General features: G+C 36.4%; 1 protein-coding gene and 1 pseudogene across 7 annotated transcripts in view; both read left to right on the top strand.

The window, feature by feature from the left end:
* CNKSR2 (connector enhancer of kinase suppressor of Ras 2) overlaps positions 1-25,721 on the top strand; it is a 317,996-nt gene that overhangs the window by 71,384 nt on the left and 220,891 nt on the right. For all 6 annotated transcript variants that reach the window (XM_002719953.6, XM_002719954.6, XM_008272442.5 and 3 more), the window contains exon 4: positions 8,399-8,486. In XM_002719953.6, the coding sequence (XP_002719999.1) occupies positions 8,399-8,486 (88 nt within the window). The remainder of the gene's footprint in view (positions 1-8,398; positions 8,487-25,721) is intronic.
* Positions 3,778-5,598, top strand: LOC149119542 (large ribosomal subunit protein eL30 pseudogene; annotated as a pseudogene). Its single transcript, XR_016228496.1, has one exon. The product of XR_016228496.1 is annotated as a large ribosomal subunit protein eL30 pseudogene (transcript).

Raw genomic sequence — 25,721 nt, forward strand, 5'->3', positions numbered from 1 at the left:
CATTAACAGGGCTATGCTGATCAAGTCACCGTTTCCCATAGTGTCCATTTCACTTCAACAGGTTTCCTTTTTGGTGTTCAGTCAGTTGTCACCGATCAGGGAGAACATATGGTATTTGTCCCTTTGGGACTGGCTTATTTCACTCAGCATGATGTGTTCCAGATTCCTCCATTTTGTTGCAAATGACTGGATTTCGTTGTTTCTTACTGCGGTATAGTATTCTAAAGAGTACATATCCCATAATTTCTTTATCCAGTCTGCCGTTGATGGGCATTTAGGTTGGTTCCAGGTCTTGGCTATTGTGAATTGAGCTGCAATAAACATTAGGGTGCAGACCGCTGTTTTGTTTGCCAATTTGAATTCCTTTGGGTAAATTCCAAGGAGTGGGATGGCTGGGTCGAATTCTTACAAAGCTTATATAATTAACCCCATTTTACTATGAAATATTAAGTAATTTATTTAAAGTCATTGATCTAGTATGAAGATTATACTCTAATATGGTTTTATTTGATACCAAAGGCCTTATTTTTTTTCTCCTTTATGTTCCTTTGTCATGCTTCATCTTCTTTTGAATTCTAATTTTTAGGATTTTAAGAAAGTATCATAGAAAGCAGCATGTAAACATTTTTTATGCTTTAATGTTCTCAAAATCTGAACAACACTACCTCTTTTCTGTTTTTGCTCTCAAATTGATGTATAGAATTTTATTTATAGGAAATGTTTATTTAACTATAGTGAAATTTTATTCCTTTCATTTTTAGTATTAGCACTTAATTCTAATTGATTAGGAAATGTATTTCAAGAACATTCTCTTTAGAAGATATCAGTGAGATATCTTTTGATGTTGAAAAACTTTTAAATGTATCAGAACTAACCTTGATGCCAGCAAAAATAATGTTTATAATTCATACACATACACAAAACAATTTTAATCCTGTTTTCATTTAAATGAGATTTATTTCAAGGACTAGCTCCTTACGTTTCTTAAATAAGATACAATCTGCTCATCAAATTCCTGTTTTCCTTCAGTTTTAAACATTAACTTGAATGAAAAAGACTTTTCTGAAGGAAAACCCTCAAATGAAAATCACAATTGGTAGGCCAGTGCCGCGGCTCAATAGGCTAATCCTCCACCTTGCGGCACCGGCACACCGGGTTCTAGTCCTGGTCGGGGCGCCAGATTCTGTCCCGGTTGCCCCTCTTCCAGGCCAGCTCTCTGCTGTGGCCAGGGATTGCAGTGGAGGATGGCCCAGGTCCTTGGGCCCTGCACCCGCGTGGGAGGCCAAGAGAAGCACCTGGCTCGCGGCTTCGGATCAGCACGGTGCACCGGCCACAGCAGCCATTGGAGGGTGAACCAACAGTAAAGGAAGAACTTTCTCTCTGTCTCTCTCTCTCTCACTGTCCACTCTGCCTGTCAAAAAAAATTTTTAAAAAAATCACAATTGGTAGCTTTACTGTTTATTTTCAATACATGGTTTGCTTGTGTATTTTGAATCTGCACACTGCTATTTTTGACACTTCATCTTTCTTACACTTTTATGCAGCTTTGCAAATCAATCTATCATCAGAGGTTTACTTACCACTATTTGTATCATGTTGTACAGTGACATTGAAAAAAGCCCAAAATTATTATTAAATAGAAAAATTTTATTTTTCTATTTATAATGTGATTTTATTTCCTCTCATTTTTAGCATTAATGCCTAGTTCTAATTGTTTGTAAAATACCTCTTAAGATCATTCTATTTTGAAAGCATCAGTGAGATCTCTTGATAGCACTAAAAATCTTTTATGTATTTAAAGAGGTTAGGGAAAATGTTTTATTGGGGAAAAATATATTTCTTTGGAATCTTTTGCCTTATGTAAGAAAATGGAAAAACTAATTTTTTCATGATAGAAAAATATAGAACAAAAGCCAATTCTGTATCAGGAAAATAATTTTGAAACCAAGAAAACAACATCAAACCTACATCAGACATACTCATCAGAAAACGTGGTTCATTGTTGTTTGGTTTGGTTTTATTTCCTTTCATGTGTTCATTGTCCCTTACTTGGCACCACTTGTTCCAGAGAAGATGTAAGCACTGCCACTATTCATGGACTGCCCTGGGGCTTCAGTAGTGCCAAGCAGAGACATAATAAGGCAGTGATCATTTTCCTTATTAGCTTCTAATTTGTTTAGGATTTCTGAACCACTCATAACCTTCCCATAAATGCAGTGGTTTTGATAGTATACAAAATATAACTTCTTAAAGACTATAAATATTTGCACTAGAGAGAATATAACCATGGTTTTATCTATATGATGATTTAAGGAAAGATACTTAATGTTTAAGATCTAAATAAGATAATTCCTATAATAACCATTTATTGTTGAACCAAGTATTTTATCCTTAATTTTCCATTCTGACATCAAATATTTTTTTGTTGTGAATCTAATTTCCTTTACTTAAAGTCATTGTGTTCTTTTTCTAAGTAGCCCTAACTCTAGGGGTTCTTTAAGTTTAAGAACAAAGCTTCTTGCCTTACTTTTGTTTTTCTGCTGATCATGTTCAGTTATCCTACAGAGGTCCATTTTTTTAAAATCTCATGGATGATCATTGTCATGACTGAGTGTGCATCTTTGGTTATCCACAAAGATTAGAGCCCTGCCTGTCTTTTGCCCTGATATATGTTTATATCCAAAGTCACCATATCAAACATTAATATCTGCTAAAAATAAGTGTGGCTCTGAGTATGATTCTATATGATTTGCACTTAAGATGAAAGTTTTAGGGGGTTTGTAAACATTACAAAGAAAATCAGTGTCTTTCCTGGTATGTGTTTAGATATTTCCCCCATTTTTCTTGAAATTTGATCTTGAGTGAGACATTTGTCCTACTTAAACTGTGAGTGGTCAGGAAAGTGGAAAACGTGACCTAGAATTCAGTTTGCTACCAGCATGGAGTCATTAAATAGATTTTTCTTTTTGTGTGTTTTGAAGATCAGTGAGATTCATTTAAATACTAATGGGAAAAAATCATGTAGTACCTCTCATCCCTTTAAATGAAGTTTTCAAAATTTTTAAACACCTTTTCAAACATAAAAACCCAAACTCTTTCCTTATAATGTTAGATGCATTTAATTCTTAATTTAAAATGCAAATTTTTATGCTCTAATATAGCAATACATGGTCTTCAGGTGATTTTTTAAGTTAGTAATGTTATACTAGAAGTGCTTATGTCACTATTTTACATGTCTTTAAAACAATTTTGAGGCTTAATATACCTCCGATAAAACTCATCCATTTTAAATGTATAGTTTGATGAATTTGAGTAAGTTTAGGTACCACTATGCAACCATCTCTATAACCCAGATTTAGAAAAACTGCTTCAGTATGGATTTTTAAAGGCTTGTTTCTACTCTCAAAGAGATTAATTTTAAATGTGAGAACTTCAATTAATCACATTTCTAATTAACTTTATTTCAATTTCTTTTTTTAAAAGATTTATTTATTTGAAAGGAAGATTTACAGAGAGGCAAAGGCAGAGAGAGAGAGAGAGGTCTTCCATTCCCTGGTTCACCCCCAAATGGCTGCAATGTTCTGAGCTGAGCTGATCCGAAGCCAGGAGCTTCTTCCGGGTCTCCCACAAGGTTACAGGGGCCCAAGGACTTGGGCCAACTTCTCCTACTTTCCCAGGCACATTAGCAGGGAGCTAGATTGGAAGTGGAGGAGCTGGGACTTGAACCAGTTCCCATATGGAATGTCAGCACTACAGGCAGCGGCTTTAGCTGCTACACCACAGTGGCAGCCCCAACTTTATTTCTTTTTTTTTCCAACTTTATTTCAATTTCTACTATCCCCTTCCACTGTAGTAAATAATGTTGAAAAATATGTTGGGTTTTGGAGTAGGAATAGACAAATTATTGGAAGACAGCCCATAATAGAGTGGTGTATAGAACCATTTAGAAAACAATGTTAAGACCACTGGAATAAATGGTATTAGGGAATTTGATTAAGCATTTAGAAATAAATGATGCTAGAACACTATTCTCTAAAATAAATTTTAGGTATATGTTATTTAAATGAAAAAGATAAGGATAAAACCAGAGAAAAATAAACTAAAAATTCTAGATATAAAAAGTCAGTTGGGGTATTAAAAAATTTAGCTTAAAAGAAAAAGGAATATACTTTTTGCCTACATAAATATAAAAAAAAGGTGAGAAAGTTTAAGATGGATGAAAAACTGGGAAAATACTTGCCATAAATAGATATGGAGGGTTAATGTATAGTATGTAAATGTTATATTCAAAATAACAAAAAACACCAACATGTAATAGATGGACATATAAATCAGCAATTTGAAAAAAAGTGGCCGGCGCCGCAGCTCACTAGGCTAATCTTCCGCCTGTGGCGCCGGCACACTGGGTTCTAGTCCTGGATGGGGCACCGGTTCTGTCCGGTTGCTCCTCTTCCTGTCTAGCTCTCTGCTGTGACCCAGGAGTTCAGTGGAGGATGGCCCAGGTCCTTGGGCCCTGCACCCACATGGGAGACCTGGAGAAGCACCTGGCTCCTGGCTTCAGATCATTACAGTGCGTGGGCCGCAGAGTGTCACTGGAGCGGCCACTGAGGGGGTGAACCAACGGAAAAGGAAGACCTTTCTCTCTGTCTCTCTCTATCTCACTGTCCACTCTGCCTGTCAAAAAAAAAAAAAAAGAAAGAAAGAAAGAAAGAAAGAAAGAAAGAAAGAAAGAAAGAAAGAAAGAAAGAAAGAAAGAATCACTGATATGTCTGTCAAACAACAGAACTTCCAAGTGCATGAACCAAAACCGTAAAAAACTGAAAGAAGACATAGACCAGTCCACAGTTATACTTGTAGGCTTTGTCTACTCGTTTTGAAGAATTGACAAAACTGCTGGAATGAAAGTCAATGAGAATTAGAAGAGCTGAACACCAGCACCATACAACAGTATGTAATTGACACGTTCAGAGCACTTCACCCCTATACAGGAAACCAAATTCTTTTCAAGTGCCCATGACCATTTAACCAAGATAGACAATATCTGTACCATTGAGCAATCGTCAACAAATTGAAAAGAATTTCAGTCAGATATTGCAGTCAAAATGAAACTCAAACAACAGACTTCTGTTAATTCAGTGATAAGAAATGAAGACTGAAGGAAATTTTTAAAAAAATAAGTTAGTCTTTCTCACTTCCTGGATGTTTGTGGCTGCACTTGGATGGAGGCCATACTTCACCTAAGACAGGAAGATGGTGGCTGCAACCAAGATGAAAAAGTCACTGGAGTTGATCAACTCTAGACTCCAGCTTGTGATGAAGAGCAGAAAATACATACTGGGATACAAGCAGTCGCTGGAGATGATCAGAACAAGGCAAAGTGAAACTGGTCATCCTTGCCAATAACTGTCCAGCTCTGAGGAAATCTGAAATGGAGTATTATGCACATTGGCCAAAACTCACGTCCTTTACTACAGTGGCAGTAATGTTGAATTGGGCACAGCATATGGAAAATAATACAGAGAAGGCACTCTTTCTATCATTGATCTAGGTGATTCTGATATTATTAGAAGCATGTCAGAACAAACTGGTAAAAAGTAAATTATGCAAATTTTTCTTTAATAATACCTTCCACAGCTTATTTAAGAAATAAATAAAATAAAAATCTGTTAGAACTACTGAGTTTATCAAGGTAGTAGGATATATAATTTAATACATAAAATTAATCGTATTCCTACATACAAGCAATGAGTTGCAAATCAGAATTTCAAACATAGCACAACTTACAATTTCTACAAAATAACAATATGTATGTATTTAGCAAAATATCTACAGGTTCTGTATGTAAAATCTGAAACACTGATATGTGAAGTCAAAGAAAACCTCAACAAATGGAGAGAGATTCTGTGTTCATGGATTAGAAGACTCAGTCCAGTAAAGATGTCAGTTTTATTCAAATTCCCATTAAGTTTAATGAAATGATGTCAAAATTCCAACAGGATTCTAATATTATAAAACATCAAAATGCAAAATAACTAAAAAAGTTAATTGGTTTTAAAATAGAAATTAATGGATTCTCTACTATCATTTTTAAATAAAGTACCTGATTTCTCTTATAGTTTCAATAGTCAAAATTGTGATATTGATGGCAAGATAGATACAGAGTCAAACTCTCTATATTTTTAAATTTTTATTAATATAAAGAACAGATTTCATGGATTTCATAGGTATGAGTCTAAGAAGATAACCGTAATGCCACCCTCCCTTTCTCCCTTACTCAATCCCTCTCTTCCTTCCTTCCTTTTTTCTTTGTTTAGTTTTTGCAAAAACATGGTTTCAGTCCACTCTGTAATCCCAGGCTTAATGCTTCACTAACCATAATACTCAGCAAATAAAAAATATGAATCTCTTTAAACATCATGGTTAACTGATTTTTGACAAAGAAGCAAAGCAGTTTGTTGGAGAATAGATGGTCTTTTCCACAAACGATATTAGAAGCACTCTGACCTTAGAATCAGCTCTTAAGGCATTCTGGTTTGGCTGAAAAGCCCATGAGGGCATTTCAGGTATGGAAAGCCAAGACACTGTGGCAAAAAAATTCTACATGAAGTATCTCTGTGAGAGAGACCCCAGTGGAAAGAAGTGGCCATCAAAGAAGGATGTACTTTTCTATGAAGGGAGGAGAGAACTTCCACTTTGCTTATGACCTTGTCTAAATACTGACAGAGATTGTGAATTCAAAGGCTTCCATAGGGTTGGCAACTCATGTCAAGAGCCTCAAGTGATCACTGACGTCATACATGAGTGTTAATTGTCAAATTAACAGAAGTCACTGTGCACTAACTTCCCATGCAGGACTCTGTCCTCAAAGAGTTGTAACAAATATGAGACTTAATTGTAAAAGTTGTTCTCAGTTTTTATTTGTGAGCATGTGTGTGCAAATTGATGAAATCTTTACTTAGTATAGAATTGGTCTTCTGTGTATAAAGTTAATTGAAAATGAATCTTAATGAAGAATGAAACTGGGAATGGGAGAGGGAGAGGGAGAGGAAGAGGAAGGAGGAGGTGGTATGGGAGGGCAGGTATTGTAGGAAGAATCACTGTATTCCTAAAGTTGTACTTAGGAAATTTGTACTCATTAAACAAAAGGTTTCTTTGGGGGAAAAAAATTATATTAGACCACGTGGACAGGCAAAAGGAAAACTATGGAGTTCAATCCAAACCTTATACCTTGTTAAGAATTTGACTCAAGACAGTTATATTGAAGATTTCTTAGCTACGACATCAAAGGCACATTCCAGAAAAGAATTATCAATAAATCTGACCTCATTAAAATTTTAAACTTTGATCTACTAAAGACCCTGTTAAGAGGATGAAAAGCCAAGTCATAGCCTAAGAAGAAATGTTTACAAATCATATATTCTCCATAGACCGTGCCTACAGAATATATTAAGAATTCTCTTTGGGCCAGTGCTGTGACGTAGTAGACTGATCCTCCACTTGAGGCTCTGGCGTTTCATATGGTTGCTGGTTTGTGTCCTGGCTACTCTGCTTTTCTTCTGATCCAGCTCTCTGCTTATGGCCTAGGAAAGCAGTGAAGGTGGCCTAGGTTCTTGGGCCCCTGCACTCGTGTGGGAGACTTGGAAGAAGCTCCTGGCTCCACGCTTCAGATTGGCTCAGCTGCAGCCATTGAGGCCATTTAGGGAGTGAACCAGCAAATGGAAGACCTCTCTCTCTGTCTCTGCCTCTCTCTGTAACTCTACCTTTCAAATAAAGAAATAAAATCTTAAAAAAAAATTCACTAAACTCAATGGCAAGAATACCAACAATGAAATAGAAAATGGATAAAGGACTTGAACAGACATTTCACCAAAGAATGTGCATGCATAGCAAGTGTTGCACATGAAATGCTTTTATATACAAGCAGTCTTCTTAAATTTTATTTTTTATTTATTTGAAAGGGAGGTGGAGTAGGGGAGGGAGAGAGATAACACAATCCCATCTATTGGTTCACTTTCCAAATGCCTATGAAGCCAGGAGGCTGGAATTCAATGTGAGTCTCCCACATGAGTGGCAAGAACCCTATTATTTTCACCATCACCACTACCTCTTAGGGTCTGCATTACCAGGAAGCTGGAGGTACAAGCCAGAGTCTGGTATTAAACTCAGGTACTCCAATGTAGGGCACAAGTGTTGTAACTAGTGTCTTTAATATTATTTAATGAATTTTGCTCTCTTCCAAAATTTCTTTCAATGTTTTTCTTTAAATGAGTTGCAAGTATTTTTATCAATATGTAAACTTCAGAATAATTCATATTATTCAAATCGTATTTTAGGCTATTTAATTTGGAACTTCTCAACAGTTTGTCCTAATAATCACACTTTTCCTTTCCCTTTGTAGGTCACCATTTGCTGCTGTGACAGACTATTCAGTTACAAGGAATAATGTCATACAGCTCTGCTTGGAATTAACAACAATTGTGCAACAGGTATTAGCTAACAAACTTTGCGTTTGTTAATTTGCTAATAATTTCTTATTCCAACAATGAAACGTATTCTGTTTACTGAAAGTTTATAAGGCACTGGTTTGAAAGTTTCTTATTTTAACATAAACATTGCTTTAACGACCAATTATGTAATCATTTATTGGAAAACTAATCATAGAGCCCAATAATCAAGGCTTTCATTTACAAGAATATAAAACAGAAACCTGAACCTCTAAATACATCATTATGATTATAATGCCTGTTAGTCACACACTTTCAGTAGGATTGACTAAACTATATTATTGCCCTTCACAAAATTAAATTATCCCATTCAGAAAACGATCTCAGTTTTGCTGTAAGACATTGTTATTTTTGCTGTTAGACATTGTTAGTTTCACTTAGTATGTACACATACAGACAACTATGCATAATAGTTTTTATCAATGCTCTAATTACCTGAACTGATTTTTTTGCTTTGAATATTATCTAATCCAGAATCAAATGCCTTCAGGACTCCATCAGCTAATATAAAAGTTTGAATCAAGCCTGTTACAAAACAAGAAGAAATGGTAGAGATTGGGGTGAACTTATTAGTACATATATCCTATAAAATTTTACTTAAATCTAGTTAAGCATATCTGTGTAGTCTAAGCCCTTCAGCCACCTTCTGTGTAAGACTAATGTCAGCCTATTGCTGCTGCTTCTTTCTGAGGTTGCCATTATCCAATGATGCAGAAATGAAATAGAGGTTAATGTATAATAGAAAAGATTACCTGACAATTTAGGGAAATTGTTGATTTAATTTATTGTTCAGAATTCCCTGCCCTTAATTACTAACGACAATTGTGAATATCTTATGTTGGCATATTTCCTCGAAGAAATAAGAATTTTTAAAATAATTATTTAAGTCCTTCAGTATATTTTTTGTTGTACTGTATATATTTTATTTGTACCGTATCTCTGGAACTGTAGATTTTCAGATGTTTCTCATTGAAGATCAGACAGTAACTTTGTGACTTTTAGTTGTGGAACACATGAGATGTTCATCAGAATTATGTCATGGAAATGATGTTATTCAAAGAGTCATTAATGAAGATGGTGAAAATTTTTAAAGCTTTGAAGTGCCCTAACAGTCTTACTGTATTTCTTATTTTATGTAGTGACATAAATTAATAATTCATAAATTAATAAATTATGACATAATTTAAGGATCATAACCAGATTTTTAAGATTAAACCAGAATTTTAAGGATCATAACCAGATAGGAGTGAGAGACATGGCATTTTTAGGGCAAGTGTTAGTAAATGTTTTATGTAAAGGGCCAAATAGTAAATATTTAAGGCTTTGGAAGCTGTCTTTCATAACTACTCAACTCTGTTATTAGAGCATAAAGGCAGCCATAGATGAAGTATAAATGAATAGATATGGCTGTGTTCCAGTAAACTTGATTTAGAAAAATAGGCATCGGGCCAAATTAGGCCCATGAGCAATAATTTACTGACCTACGTTCTGGGGCAATGCTGTTCCATTTTTATCTACCAATCAGAGCATTTTCCTCACATGGAAATCTTAGAAATTCAGATTTGGGGGACTAACCTTCAAATGTACTGTGATCAGTGCCCAGGAATCTGTTTTTGCTAGGCTTTTTTAGGTAGTTCTAGTTCTCATACTTTGTTCTAGGGCAGAAAAGTAAATATATATAATCTATGGATTTTTGGGTGACAGTTATGGATTATCAGTAGCATTTCTTCAAAAATATATTTTTAAAGGCTTTGCTTCTTTCAAAGGCATTAAATTTTATAGCAGATTTGAGATGTGGATAACAGATGATTAATTTCTTTTTACTGTGAGAGAAATGAATTTCTCTGTTTCAAAAGGTACTTAATAGGGACTGGCACTGTGGTGCAGCGGGTTAACACCTTGGCCTGAAGCTCCGCTATCCCTTAATGGGTGCCGGTTCGAGACCCGGCTGCTCCACTTACAACCCAGCTCTCTGCTATGGGCTGGGAAAGCAGTAGAAGATGGCCCAAGTCCTTGGGCCCCTGAACCTGCGTGGGATACCTGGAAGAAGCTCCTGGCTCCTGGCTTCGGATCAGCACATCTCTGGCCGTTTCCGCCAGTTGGGGAGTGAAGCATCGGATGGAAGACCTCTCTCTCTGTCTCTGCCTTTCCTCTCTCTGTATAACTCTGACTTTCAAATAAATAAATAAATCTTTAAAAAAAAAAAAAAAAGAAAGACCTAGGTTCTTTCTTTAAAAAAAAAGGTACTTTATAGGTACCTAATAGTTATGTAATAGGTATTGTACAGTATTTGTATGGTAATCACTCAAAGCCTCAGAAGTCTGTATACAAACAATAATTATACAGTCATCGATACTTACTGCTTCTTCTACATATGATCTGCAATAACTACATTATGTGCATTGAGATTTTGATTTATGCATGAGACCCAAGATAACTGAAATACCAAGGAATTAAATGGAAGAATTAGAAGTTTTTTAACTTTTCATATAGAAGAAAGCCATTTTTTTTAAAAAAATCAATATGATGTCTACTTTCAAAATAATTTCCAGTCTAATTATGACAGAACAGACAGTGTTTTTTGTTTCTTGTGTCTACTTCAAACATCAGTAACTGGATAGCTGGTTAAGGTTTGCTTTTGTGTATTGGGCCCACCTTAGAATGTCTTATAAACCAAGACTGTAATTCTAAATGTCAGCCATGATAAATTTTCTTGGTATCTTGTAGGAGAGTATCAGGAGATTTATTTTATTTTAATTTGTAAATGTCAATGATGCACAAAGTAATCTTGAAGAAAAGTTACCTTTTTTAAAAAAATAAGATTCATTTATTTATTTGAAAGGCAGAGATGCAGAGAGGCGGAGGCGCAGAGAGAGAGAGAGAGAGAGAGAATGAGAGAATGAGAGAGAGAAACTTCCATCTGCTGGTTCACTCCCTAAATGGCCGCAACAGCCAGAGCTGGGCCGAAAAAGCCAGGAGTCAGGAGCTTCTTCCAGATCTCCCGTGTGGGTGTAGGAACCCAAGCACTTGTGCCATCTTCCTCTGCTTTTCTAGGTGCATCAGCAGGCAGCTAGGTCAGAAGTGGAGCGGCCTGGACTTAAATCAGTGCCCATACGGGATGCTGGCACTGCAGGCAGCGGCTTTACCTGTGATGCCACAGCACCGATCCCAAGTTACTTTTCTTTTAAGCTTTATGTTATGAATGAGGTCAGAAACAGGGAGTTTTCTATTTTTAGAACTCATACATTCTAGATCATATGTTGATCACTCTAACCTTCAGCTATTTTATCGAGAATAATAAATGAAAAAATTTTCAGTGAATTAAGGTTTTCTGTAGAGACAGGTAAAGTGGTAGATGTAGTTTGTGTCAGATATAACTAGTACACACATTCTGTAATTTTTAAAAATCTACCAACTAATTAATGATTCAGTTTTTGTTTCCACATTCATGAACGCCTGCTATTGACAGCTATTTCATAGAAAACATATACTGTTACATTGCTCTCAAAGGCTTGCTTATATTCCCAACAGGATCTTTTAACAGTTCCACTCTTTTGCTCAACTTTCTCTTTAGGAATCTTATTTTAAGGCAGTAATGGGTTTAAATTTTGCTATTTACAGGTCAGGAAATGTTAGGTACAAGAGAGAAAGGTTGCTTGTACAATTTGAACATTCAGTCTTGACCAAACACAGAGATGTGCTCGGAACATCAAATGACTTTCTGTACCTTTCACCCACTATATACTGTTTTGAAAAGGATGCTATGCCCTTCTTGGAACATTTTGTTCTTACATTATCAATTTCTGCTTTTTAAAATTCAGTAGCTCATACATTTTGTCACAGTTACTTCTATTTCATTATTGTTTTTCTATCATGTGGCCTGTTTCATTTGTTGCCTTTAAGATAGTTCAGAACAAAAAATTTTCTCCTTGATTTTTGCCTTTCCCACCTCATTTAAGCTTGATATCTCAAATATTTTGCTTTTTTCCTTAAGATTTATTTTATTTATTAGAGAGAGAGGTCTTTCAACCTCTGGTTCACTCCCCAAATGGATGCAACAGCCAGGGTTGGGACAGGCTGAAGCCAGGAGCCAGGAGTTCTTCCAGGACTCCCACATGGGTGCAGGAGTCCAAGCACTTGGACCGTCTTGCGCTGCTTTCCCAGGCACATTAGCAAGGAACTGGACGAGAAGCAGAATAACCGGGACTCAAATGGGTGCCTATATGGAATGCTGGCATTGCAGGCAGTGGCTTAACCCACTGTACCAGAACGCTGGCCCCAATATCTCAATTCTTACTTTATCTAGGTCTTTGTTGTGCCATAAAGTAAATAATAAATATGCATTTCTTTTAGTAAATCACATCTTCATGACATTAAATTTAATCTACTGGATGTGTAAAGTCAATCACTATAAGATTAGTCATTTCTAATTTCAAGCTTCAGTTTTGTCGTTTTCAGGAATGTCCCTGGTTTTGTTTTTTGTTTTTTTTTTTTTTTTTTTGACAGGCAGAGTGGACAGTGAGAGAGAGACAGAGACAGAGAGAAAGTTCTTCCTTTTGCCGTTGGTTCACCCTCCAGTGGCCGCCGATGGCAGGAGCCAGGTGCTTCTCCTGGTCTCCCATGGGGTGCAGGGCCCAAGCACTTGGGCCATCCTCCACTGCACTCCCTGGCCACAGCAGAGAGCTGGCCTGGAAGAGGGGCAACCGGGACAGAATCCGGAGCCCCAACCGGAACTAGAACCTGGTATGCCGGCGCCGCAAGGCGGAGGATTAGCCTAGTGAGCCGCGGCCTAGGAATGTCCCTGTTTCCAAATTGATTACAAACTCTTCTCTGGAATTCTAAGTGTTCTACATATGTTTCTAACTCAACTTTAGTTTTATGCAGCTGAGCTTTCGTGTATCTTAACTTTAAGTACTCTGACTCGGGCAAATGACTTATCATTTGTTAAATATATCTTGTAGTTTATGTTTTTGTGTTGTGAGGACTTACAGAATATGCTCTGTAAGTTTTTAAAAATATTTAATTGAACACAAATTGAACATGTTTATGGGCTACCATTTGCTCTTTTGATACATGTGTATATTATATAATGTTCAAATAATTAGAGAAAGAATATATATTTCCTCAAACATTTATCACATTTGTAGCAAAAAAAATCAAAATAATTTCTGATAGCTTTTTTGGAATATATAGTTCAATATAATGATCTGTGTCACTCAACTCTGCAGTAGAAGAGCAGAACTTATATCTCCTGTCTGTACCTTAGTCCTCATTAGTCAACTTTTCCACACTCCTACCGCCCCCACTCTCTCCCCAGCTTTTGGTAACTACCATTATACTTTTAACTTCTATATAATCACCTATTTTGAGACTCTACATATGTGTGAGATTCTACTCTATTTGTCTCTTTTCTGCCGGAATTATTTCACATAGTATAATCTCTGTTAAAATTGTGTGGTATCCTTTAAAGCCTTTGGGAAATACCACCTCATTCATGAAACTTTTTATTTTTCCCATAACTGTACCTTCCTCCTAATTTGACCATTTATAGTTAATGTCATTACTGATGTGGCTGGGATTAAATATAGCAGCTTGCTGTTTGTCTTTTATTTTTCCCATCTGTTCATTGTTTTCTTTTTTTCTGTTTACAGATGGATTATTTTTATGATTCCATTTGGTCCCCTTTGTTGACTTATTAGCTGTAATTCCTTGTTGAATGGGCAGAGGTAGTATCTCTTACCTTACTTTGTTTAGCAGTCTGCATCAATCTGTTACATTCTAGTATGAATAATCTGACTTCCATTAGTTTGTAAAATCCTTAAAGTTAGGAACAGTGTCTTATATTCATTTTTGTATATAATAGATACTTAAAATAGTTCTTAAATTAACCTGAGCCTAATTACTGCAGGGTTTAGCACATGGCCATTTGTACTCTTCTTTTTTATTTTTTTAAAGATTTATTTATTTATTTGAAAGGCAGAGTTACACAGAGAGAGGAGAGGCAGAGAGGGAGAGAGAGGTCTTCCATCTGCTGGTTCACTCCCCAATTGGCCACAATGGCCGGAGCTGCGCCAATCCGAAACCAGGAGCCAGGAGCTTCTTCCGGGTGTTCCCACATGGGTGCAGGGGCTGAAGGACTTGGGGTATCTTCTACTGCTTTCCCAGGCTATAGCAGAGAGCTAGATTGGAAGTGGAGCATCCAGGACTCCAGCCAGCGCCCATATGAGATGCCAGCACTGCAGGCAGTGGCTTTATCCGCTATGTCACAGTGTGGCCCCCATTTGTACTCTTCTAAGACAAATTTGGAAGCTTTTTTTTTTTTTTTTTTAAACAGGCAGAGTGGACAGTGAGAGAGAGAGACAGAGAGAAAGGTCTTCCTTTGCCATTGGTTCACCCTCCAATGGCCACCGTGGCCAGCGTGCTGTGGCCGGCACACTGCGCTGATCCGAAGGCAGGAGCCAGGTGCTTCTCCTGGTCTCCCATGGGGTGCAGGGCCCAAGCACCTGGGCCATCCTCCACTGCACTCCCTGGCCACAGCAGAGAGCTGGCCTGGAAGAGGGGCAACCGGGACAGAATCCGGCGCCCCGACCGGGACTAGAACCCGGTGTGCCGGCGCCGCTAGGCGGAGGATTAGCCTAGTGAGCCGCGGCGCCGGCCAATTTGGAAGTTAATATATGAATTCTTATTCACATCTATTTTCTCTCTTGTGTAAATACTTCAGTGTAAAAAGCTTCAGTTCTTTCTGCAATATTCAGGTACCCTAGAGATACTCACCAATTTAAGTTTCAGTTTATTCATTAGTTAATATAACAGTGTTTGTCCTCATAATCATTTTCCAGAGCTAGAATGAAAATAATCAAAACTTTCTAAAACACTATGCAAATATGCAATGCTAAAGAAACAAAACTGTGCCGGCCCCGTGGCTCACTAGGCTAATCCTCCGCCTTGCGGCGCCGGCACACCAGGTTCTAGTCCCGGTCGGGGTGCCGGATTCTGTCCCGGTTGCTCCTCTCCCAGGCCAGCTCTCTGCTGTGGCCAGGGAGTGCAGTGGAGGATGGCCCAAATGCCTGGGCCCTGCACCCCATGGGAGACCAGGAGAAGCACCTGGCTCCTGCCATCGGATCAGCGCGGTGTGCCTGCTGCAGCGCGCTGGCCGCAGCAGCCATTGGAAGGTGAACCAACGGCAATGGAAGACCTTTCTCTCTGTCTCTCTCTCTCACTGTCCACTCTGCCTGTAAAAAAAAAAAAAGAAAAGAAAAAAGAAACAAAACTGTTAGAGGAAATTTAAGTATGAGTATAGGCATGATATATCAGTGCTTGTAAAATATCTCTTAAATAATCTAATTTTCTATTGTTATATCATCTCTTTTCAGTAATAATTTTTCCTGGATTCTATAAACTCTTACTAACTGTCATAATAGTAGGAATGAGAATTGATAGATGATGAAATAAAATAGATGTTAATTTCTTGATAGTGAAAGTAAGGGTGATTTCATTTAACTACTTTTTTGTATTTTTCACCTTTTCTAAAATGAATTTCAGTTACCAGATAACAAAAATAGAATTCTATGTACATTGAGTAAATGCTACTTTAAGTTTGATAGAATATAAGATTGAGAAATACTTAAATTATATTTTAAAATAAAGTACATAACTTACAGTTAATGTCCATCTACTGGTCTAATTCAGCCATTATGTATATGCTAATTATTACATTTGTTTTTAATCATATAAACTATCTGAAGACAAGAATTAAATTTAAGCTACCTATAAAAGAGGCCAATTTGAATAAGCAAGGTGTAAATTAAAAAAAAAAAAGAATCTAGGGCATGCATTTATTACAAGCCCTTAAAGAAATCTCATCTGAATGGTTATGATGATAGTCATGCTTTGAAATATGCTATGCTTCAAATTATTTTTCACTCAACTTTAATTATTTTTATTCCCTTTGCACCAAGATGAGATGATCAATATCTAAAAATATGCTCATAAATGACTTTTTTCCCCTGCTTAACAGGAAGTGGTGATACCATGAAGTGGAAAATGCCTCTTGTTGTTGGCCACTTACATTTAAAATAATTCTGTAATTGGAGGAGAAAGATAATGTCAATGTTCTGAAAACCTCCATTTGGAGAAACTTATTTATTCTAGTGTATCCATTTTATTTATTCTCAGGTTTGGATTGTTATATTTGAACTCTTTTAAAGAGATTTTCCCCCAACACTTTTCTTCCCAAATAAGATCAGTTATATTAACACTTTTGAGAAAAATGGGAACTTGTTTTAAAATTCTAAATGGAAAGAATTGTCACAAAGAACTGAAGCTTCATTTAGAGTACTGTCAGCAGCTGAATCAGGAAAATAAGGCAGGTACCCACGCACTTCTTGTCAGCATTGAAATAATTGTCATGATGCCGGTCTTGAATATCAGCTTAACCTAAAATTATTCTACTCTACCATTTTTGTATTCTCCACTTCAAACACAAACATGATAAATTAGGTTGCCGCTAGGGAAGAAATGAGCACAAAAGTGTTGATTTTCAAGGTGAAGCTTTGGTGAAGATTAGAATACTTGGGTAAAGAATCATGATAGGATTCCAGCCTTGCAAGTTACTTGACAAAATGAACTTCAAGTGCAAAGTGATGATGAAAACCCTATCTATCCTATCACAGGAAGGTGAAAAAGACTAATGATAATATGTGAAGAGCATGAAGTTTAATTTTTAAAGATTTATTTATTTATTTATGTGAAAGGCAGAGTTACAGGGAGGCAGAGGCAGAGAGAGAGAGAAAGAGAGAGGTCTTCCATCCACTGGTTCACTCCCCAGATAGCTGCAATGGCCGGAGCTGCGCCGATCTGAAGTCAGGGGTCAGGAGCTTCTTCCAGGTCTCCCACGTGGGTGCAGGGGCCCAAGGGCCTGGGCCATCTTCCACTGCTTTCCCAGGCCATAGCAGAGAGCTGGATCGGAAATGGAGCAGCTGAAACTTGAACCAGCACCCATATTGGATGCTGACACTGCAAGCAGTGGCTTTACCCACTATGCCACAGCACCGGCCCCAAGAGCCTTAAGTTGTTAACAAAAATAGTGGCCGTCATTACATTCCAGCTGTCTTTGCAAAACTTCAGGGAATATTGAGATGGAAAGTTAAATTCTGAGGCAAGAAACTTGAGGTTCCCTTAGGACCAGGACTGCTCATTTGCTTCAGGGTTGGACACATTCAAATACTCTGCCCTCTAATTTTTAGCTTATGGAAGAAGTATTACCAGTGACAATTCCCTTCAATTTTGTAATGAAAATCAGTTAGATATGGGATACATTTCTAATACTTTATTTTGCAACTAACCTCATTGAAATAAATTCATTCCGTAAGAAAAAAAAAAAAGAATCGTGGTAGGGACAATGAGTCTTGGGAGACTTGAGACTATGCCTTGTTGGTCCATGATTATTTCACACTGGACACACCATGTCATTGCTTGTACCATTTGTAAACAGAAATAATCATACATACCTCAAAGTTATTATGAAAATAGATTTAAATGTATTTTAAAATGGCTCACAAATGTGAAGTAAAAAATAAACAGGAAAGTAATATTATTTATGAAATAAAGGGAAGACATTTGATAAAGAGAAGAAAAATAAGAACTTTGTTTTAAAACATAAATATACATAGGTCCCCACCACCACCACAACCACCACCAGTTTGGTATTAGCTGCATTTACATTGAAATTTTAATGACATGCTGTGAAAAAATTGAACATGTTGTAAAACATTTTAAATTAGACTTTGAAATTGTAAATACAGGCTGAAATTTTCCTTTTAAAAATCAAGTTTTGGTAATGTGCCTTTAACTGAACTGGTGCCCTTCAAACTGGATGTATTAAAATTTCTTTCTGATTTCTTATGGACTTGCTCAGTTTTCAACCATTTTAGATTAACTTTCCATGTCCTTAAATATCACTGGTTGTCTGAATAGTCTTGGAAGCGTTTTATAAAAAACTGTAAAGAAGATAGTTAAAATCATCCCAACTCAACTGCACAGAAGCAACTAGTGCTATTGTTTTGCTCTTTCCTATCATAAACATATTTACTTAAGTTGTTATTCTAACTTTCTGACAGGTCATTTGTGTCACTTGGTTCCATGTTTACCTGTCATACGTATTTTATTTCTTTATAAATATTCAAAAACATAGAATAAATATTCCTCAAAGATATGAAAATATTTATTTTTATGAGCAACCTTCCTTAAATAATGGGTATGTGCTTTATAATTATTTTTGTTACTTTTATATTTTAAATACAAAAATTAAAGTAAACAACTTATTAGCTGTTCACTAAGTATTGTTTTAAATAAAAATATAAATGAGCATGTTGACTCTAGCCCTTTTAAAATGTATCCTTGTTTTCATTTATTTCAACCACTTTATCTGCTTTATATTACTCAGATTTTTTTATTCAAGGTGAATACGAGAAAATAATAGCTTTTCTTTTACTTACTAAATTGAGATTTGCACTTTTAATTTTTACAGCATATATTTGTTAGTACTTTATAAAAAGATTACAGAATTTTGTTAGCATAAATAGCCTAGAAGTAATTTTAGAAGTTGAGGGTTTATTTAAAGAAATTTGGCCTCTAAATTTATTGATAATAGCTATTATGTTTTATTTAATTATATTCCATCTAAAATTAGCACCTCCTTTACCTTCTTAGTTGACATTTTATATAATTTATTCTTTAATTTTATGGCAAAATCATGTAATTGGATCTGACTTGAAGTAGATTTGAGGTCATCAACCTGACTCCACTTATTTTGTGAACAGTATGAGACTGGACACTTTGCTTCATATCTCTGATACTTTCTTTATCTGTAAAAGTGGGATCATTACCATGTTGGATTATTGTAGCATCGTTGTGAAGATTGGAAACTAATTTAGCCCATGATCTGGCATTTTAAGTAGGAGCCCACTAAAAGGCTGTTAGAATTATCTTATATGTAATATATAAAAGAGCCCTTTGGAAATGCTAAACTCAGCTGTTTCTTGCTCCACAAAATAATAATAATAATAATTTAAAGGAGTGATGCTCTACTTACTTTGAAGTTGAGTAACAATACAGAACGACCTGGTTATTTTTTTTTTTAAGATCTATTTGTTTTATTTGAAAGGCAGAATTACAGAGAGAGAGGGAGAGACAGAGACTGAGAGAAAGAGATATTTCATCCACTTATTCACTTACCAAATGGCCATATCAGCAAGCATTGGGCAAGGCCAAAGCCAGGAACCAGAAGCTTCATCTCGGTCTCTCACATGGGTACAGGGGCCCAAGGACTTGGACCATCCTCCACCGCTTTCCCAGGCGCGTTAGCAGGGAGCTGGATTGGAAGTGGCACAGCTGGGACTCAAACTAGCGCCCACGTGGGATGCTAGTGTTGCAGACAGTGGTTTAACCCACTGCACCATAGCACTGGCCCCAGAAAGACTTATTTCTAAAGTGAGTGATTTCTTAAAAATTAATTTGGTTTAATTTAGGATTTTCCTTAGATTTTAATGCAAATAAATTATCATGTTTTGTATTCTAAAATGTATTTTGAAACACCTGTGTTGAACTGCTACACAGAAATTAATTTAATTACCCATGAACCTTCTTTCCCTACTCATATATTCAAATAACATGTAGATAAAAATGTAGAACTTGATGTGGGTGTTTGACCTAATGATTAAGATGCCTACCTCCCATGTCAGAGTACTGGGGATCAAGTCCTGGCTGTAACTCCCGATTCTACCTTCCTGGTAATGCATACCCTGGGAGGCAGCAGTAATGGCTCAAGGATTTGAGTTCCTACTACCAATGTAGGAGACCTGGATGGAGTTCCTGGTTCCCAGCTGCTACCTGGCTCAACTCTAGCTGTTGCTGGCATTTGGGAGTGAATCAGCAGATTCACTCTGCATCTGTTTGCCTCTGAAATAAATATTTTTTTTAAAAAAGGAAAACACAAACCATGTATATGTAAAAGACCAGTATATAATAATCATATAAAATGTGTATTTTGGAAGAGATACTAAGAATGAAGTGGTGATTATATAAACATGTAAAACGAGGGCATACATTGTACTGAAGTAAACAGGTTATATATTCTGTGATTCCTATAGTATTTTTTAAAGATTTATTTATTTGAAAGTCAGAGTTACACAGAGAGAGAAGGAGAGGCAAAGAGAGGGAGGTCTTCCATCCGCTGGTTCACTCCCAAAATGGCCATAACGGCCAGAGCTGAGCCGATCAGGAGCCAGGAGTTTCCTCCAGATCGCCCAAGCAGGTGTAGGGATCCAAGGACTCAGGCCATCTTCCACTGCTTTCCTAGGCGATAGCAGAGGGCTGGATCGGAAGTGGAACAGCTGGGCCTCGAACCGGTGCCCATATGGGATGCTGGCACTGCAGGTGGCAGCTTAATCAGCTATGCCACAGTGCTGGCCCCCAATTCATATGAAGCTATGCCACAGTGCTGGCCCCCAATTCATATTAAAGCATATGAAAAGTCATCTGGTATCGTCTCACTGTCATTTCAAGTACAACTTTAAATACTTCTTTTACTGTTTAAACCTTCCTGAATCAGATATTCTAGGTGACCTAGAAATTGGGTTGTAACTCTTGGGATTGAAACTGGGGCATTTTAGACCAAAAAATCAGGACAAGCTTTATATGTACTTTTTAAATAATATGGATTATATTACTTAGTACACATATTGAAGGCAGTATGGAAGGTGATTCTTTTTTTTTTTTTGTTTTGCTTACTTTCTACTTAAACAAGAAATAGTTTAGTACATATTTATGCTTTTTGTTTTCTGCAGTTGTCCTAATTAATCATGAAGAAGCAATACCAATATCTTACAAATATTTTCTATATAATCCTAATATAGTGGATCAGAAGTTAGATAATGCTCAGATAACATGAAAGTCTTTTTCTGAAGACAAAGACTAAAAATATATAGAGAATGCAATTTGGGGTTTATGTTACGTATGCAATATTGGGTATATTCTTCATATGTATACTTGTATCTTCTCAAAAGCCTAGGTATAATGAGAATATTATAATCAAAATAGATATAAACACATAATAAATCCTTGCCCATGATATTAAGAGTACCTGATTATTGCTAGCTGCATATTTTATAAAGGCTCAGAATGAAAAGATAATAGTGATGAAACCAGTGCATGTAAAATTTTAGCAAAAGGACTGTTTACAAAGTTGGAGCATAAAAATTTATTATTTAGCCAGTTTTATGACAGTAGCCTGGCTTGTGAGCAAAAACTTAAAGATTTAATGTATATTATGTAAAATTGAATACTGTCATAGATTGTTCTAAAGGATTTATTCTTTTCCAAAATAAACTATATTGCATGCTATACTTTTAAATTGTGTCACCATCCATAATAACAGAAGGAGAATAAATGGGATGTACTGTACAAATTCTGTTTTTTGCATTTTTTTTGTTTTATTTGGGAGACCAAGACAGGGATACACACACACACACACAGAAAGAGAGAGAGAGAGAAAGAGAGGGGGGGAGAGAGAGAGAGAGAGAGAAAGACAGAAGGTGAGATTTATTCCATCCTCTGCTCCACTTACCAAATTCCTACAGTGGCCAGGAGCCCAGAACTCAATCCTAGTATCCCATGTGGGTAGTAGGGACCCAACTACATGAGCCATAACGTGGCTTCTAGGGTAAGCATTAACATGAAGCTAGAATCAGAATCAAAGACAAGATTCAAACTTAAGCACTCCAGTATGGGGTACAGGTATCCCAAGTAGCGTCATAACTGCTGCACTAAATGCTTATCCCATTAATCAAATTCTTTAGGTAGCAAATGGCGAGATACGATTTCTTAAACATGTATTTTCTTCATAATGTTACATTCTCACTGTTACATATTTCATATATATAAAATAATGTATTAATGAGGCTTATATGTTTTGAGGCATAATAAAACAAATGATCATTAATCTGTCTTCTAATTTGATAACTAAAACATTAACAATATTGTTTTAGTAACCAATGAGCTCCTTCTCCTTTTCATCAGCCTGATTCCTCTGACAGTGTTGATCATTTTAGTTTTTCCCCCCAACGTAGTTTCATATACTTCTCTAACCATATCATTTAATTCTGCTTGTTTTTGAGCTTTGTAAAAATTATGTCATTCTGTATCTTTTTTTCACTTGGTATATTTCTGGTTTCATTCATGTTTTCTTCTGTAACTCTACTTCATCTGCTTTAACTGAATCTAATATTACATTGTGTGCATATGCCCCAAGTTGTTTATCCATTCTCCTGATCATGGACATGTGGGAATATAACTACATTTAAATATATACCTATGAGTGTAATTGCTAGGTTTTACAGTATGCTCATACTCATCTTTATAACTGTGACATATCATGTTCTCAACATTTTATTGCTTATTATACCTTGTACTTTCATTATCTTCCTACTTTCTGAATCATTGTGTTTTTGTCATACATTTTATTATTGCACTTAACCTTTCAAACGACTTTTATAATTTTTTTTACAAAGATCCTAACAAGAGAGAACTTTTAACAGTATTGTTATATTGTATATAAGGAAAGTTGGGCTAGGTAGTTCGTGACCATCATGGGTGATAAAATAAACTTTGGAAGAGTGTCTCTGTTGTGCAGTCATTTATGATGTACTGAGATTACTCTTTTTTTTTTCATTTGGAAGACAAAGTGACAGAGGGAGACACAGAGAGAGAGAGAGAGAGAGAGAGAGAGTGTGTAATCTTTGATCTGTTGGTTCACTCCCCAAATGCCTGTAGCATCTGGGACTGGGCCAGGCTGAAGCTAGGAACTTGGGACTCAATCTGGGTCTCCCATATAAATGACAGTTACTTGTGCCTTCATAAGCTGCTTTTCCAGCTACATTAGCAGGGAACTGAATCGGAAGTGGAGTAGTTAATTTCCAGCTTTATTCCATTGTGGTCAGAAAAGATACATGGTATAATTTCAATTCTCTTTTAATTTCTTAAGACTTGCTTAATGGCCAAGCATATGGTCTATCCTGGAGAATGTTCCATGCACTGATGAAAAGAAGGTGTATTCTGCAACTATGAGATAAAATGTTCTGTAGATATAAATTAGGTTCATTTAGTCTATGGTGTAGATGAACTCTGTTCTTTAATTTTTTGATTTTCTGTCTAGTTGATCTGTCCATTGATAAAAGTGGGGTGTTGAAGTCCTCCACTGTTTTTGTATTGGAGTCTATATCTCCCTTTAGATCTATTAACATTTGTTTTAAATAGCCAGATGCCCTGGCATTGGGTGCATATACATTTATGAAAGTCAAATCTTCCTATTAAATTGACCCCTTAATCATTACATAATGTCCTTTTCTCTTTTAACAGTTTTTGTGTTAAAGTCTATTTTGTCTGATATCAGAATGGCTACACATGCTCGTTTTTCTTTTCTGTTAGCATGGAATATCTTTTTCCATCCTTTCACTTTCAGTCTGCTTGTATCTTTATTGGTGAGGTGTGTTTCTTGTAGGCAGCAAATAGATATGTCTTGTTTTTTAATCCATTCAGCCAGTCTGTATGTTTGAATTGGAGAATTTAAGCCATTTACATTCAAGATTATTATTGATGAGTAACAAGGTCTATAAGGGATCCAATATTGGATGCCAGTGTCATAAGCTGCACCTTAACTCACTTGTGTCACAGTGCTGGCTCAATGATTGCTTTTTTGAAAAAAGGGTCTTTTTAATTTTGACTTGTGGAACTCTTTCTTTAGTAGAGCATTAATCCCTTGGCAGTAATGTTAATTTGAAATGTTATATTGGGGCCAACTCTGTGACACAACAGGTTAAGCTGCCACCTACAGTGCAGGCATGTCATGTGGATGCCAGTTGGAGTCCTGAATACTCCACTACTGATCTGGCTCCCTGCTAATGCACCTGGAGAGAAGTAGGGGATGGCCTAATTGCTTGGGCCCCTGCACCCATGGAGAAATATAGATGAAGCTCCTGGCTTCTACCTGGCCCAGCCCCAGCCTTTGTGGACATTTGGGGAGTTAACCAGTGGATGGTAGAGATTCATTCTCTCTCTCTCTCTCTCTCTCTCTCTCTCTCTCTAACTCTGCCTTTCAAGTAAAAAATGAATAAATCTTTAAAAATGTGATATCTCTAAAAAAGAAAGGAAGGTGAAGGGAGGGGGTGGGAGGAAGGAAATATTATATTCTTGGAATTGTATATATGAGCTACATTGAATTTTTTCTCTTTGCATTAACTTTCGCATGAAAAAATAAAATAACAAAGAATTGAAGATAAAAGCTGATTAGATCTTTAAAAATAAATAATACAGATCCATTTAAGAAAAGATTTTCTGTGACTGGCTTGAAATTAGGAGTAGACCTCATACATGCGAATGTTTTTTAAGAGAATGAAATAACTTATTTTCTCCTTAAAAATTCACCAGAAAAGTTAACAGAATTTTTTTTTTCATTCAGCTGACAGGGAGGCAGGGCTGTTCAAATGACTACAGTGGCCAGGGCTGTGCTGGTTCTGAAGCTGGAAGCTTGGAGCTCAATCTAGTTCTTCCATGTGGGTTTCAGAGATCCAAGTACTTGAGTCATCAGTACTTCAAGGGTACTTCAAGTACATCTGCCTTCAAGGGTACACATTAGCAGAAACTTGGAATTGGGTACATTGCCAGAAATTAAACCCAGGGACTGATATGTGAAGTGGACATCTTAACCACTAGACCAATCACCTCCAGAATTTTTAATTTAACTCCTATTCCTAACTGTGATGCTGATGAAGAACTAAAAAAGAACTAAACAGAAAATACTAATTTGTCAAAGTTGATCAAATCTATGTATATTATAGTATTAGAAATACAGTTATGTGTACATCATGAAATGATGGGGAACTTCCTTAGAAATGCCTTATTAGGCCATTTTGTTGATGTGTTAACATTACAGAGTATATTCACACAAACTAAGATGGCTACAACATCTCTAGGCAAAATAATCTTATGTGACCACTATCATATATGCAGTACATCATTGAGTGACACATCATTATATGTCTCATGACAGTACAAATCACTCCTTTAAATTTTAAGGCTGCTTCTTCCTGTTCCTCTTCCTAATAGTCCTTGTACCTTCAGAGAGATGGGTTAAGAAAAAATAGTGTTAACAGCACAAGTCTT

The sequence above is a fragment of the Oryctolagus cuniculus genome, chromosome X (genome assembly GCF_051225735.1).
Source record: "Oryctolagus cuniculus isolate XC-2025 breed Fujian yellow rabbit chromosome X, ASM5122573v1, whole genome shotgun sequence".
Classification (NCBI taxonomy): Eukaryota; Metazoa; Chordata; class Mammalia; order Lagomorpha; family Leporidae; genus Oryctolagus; species Oryctolagus cuniculus.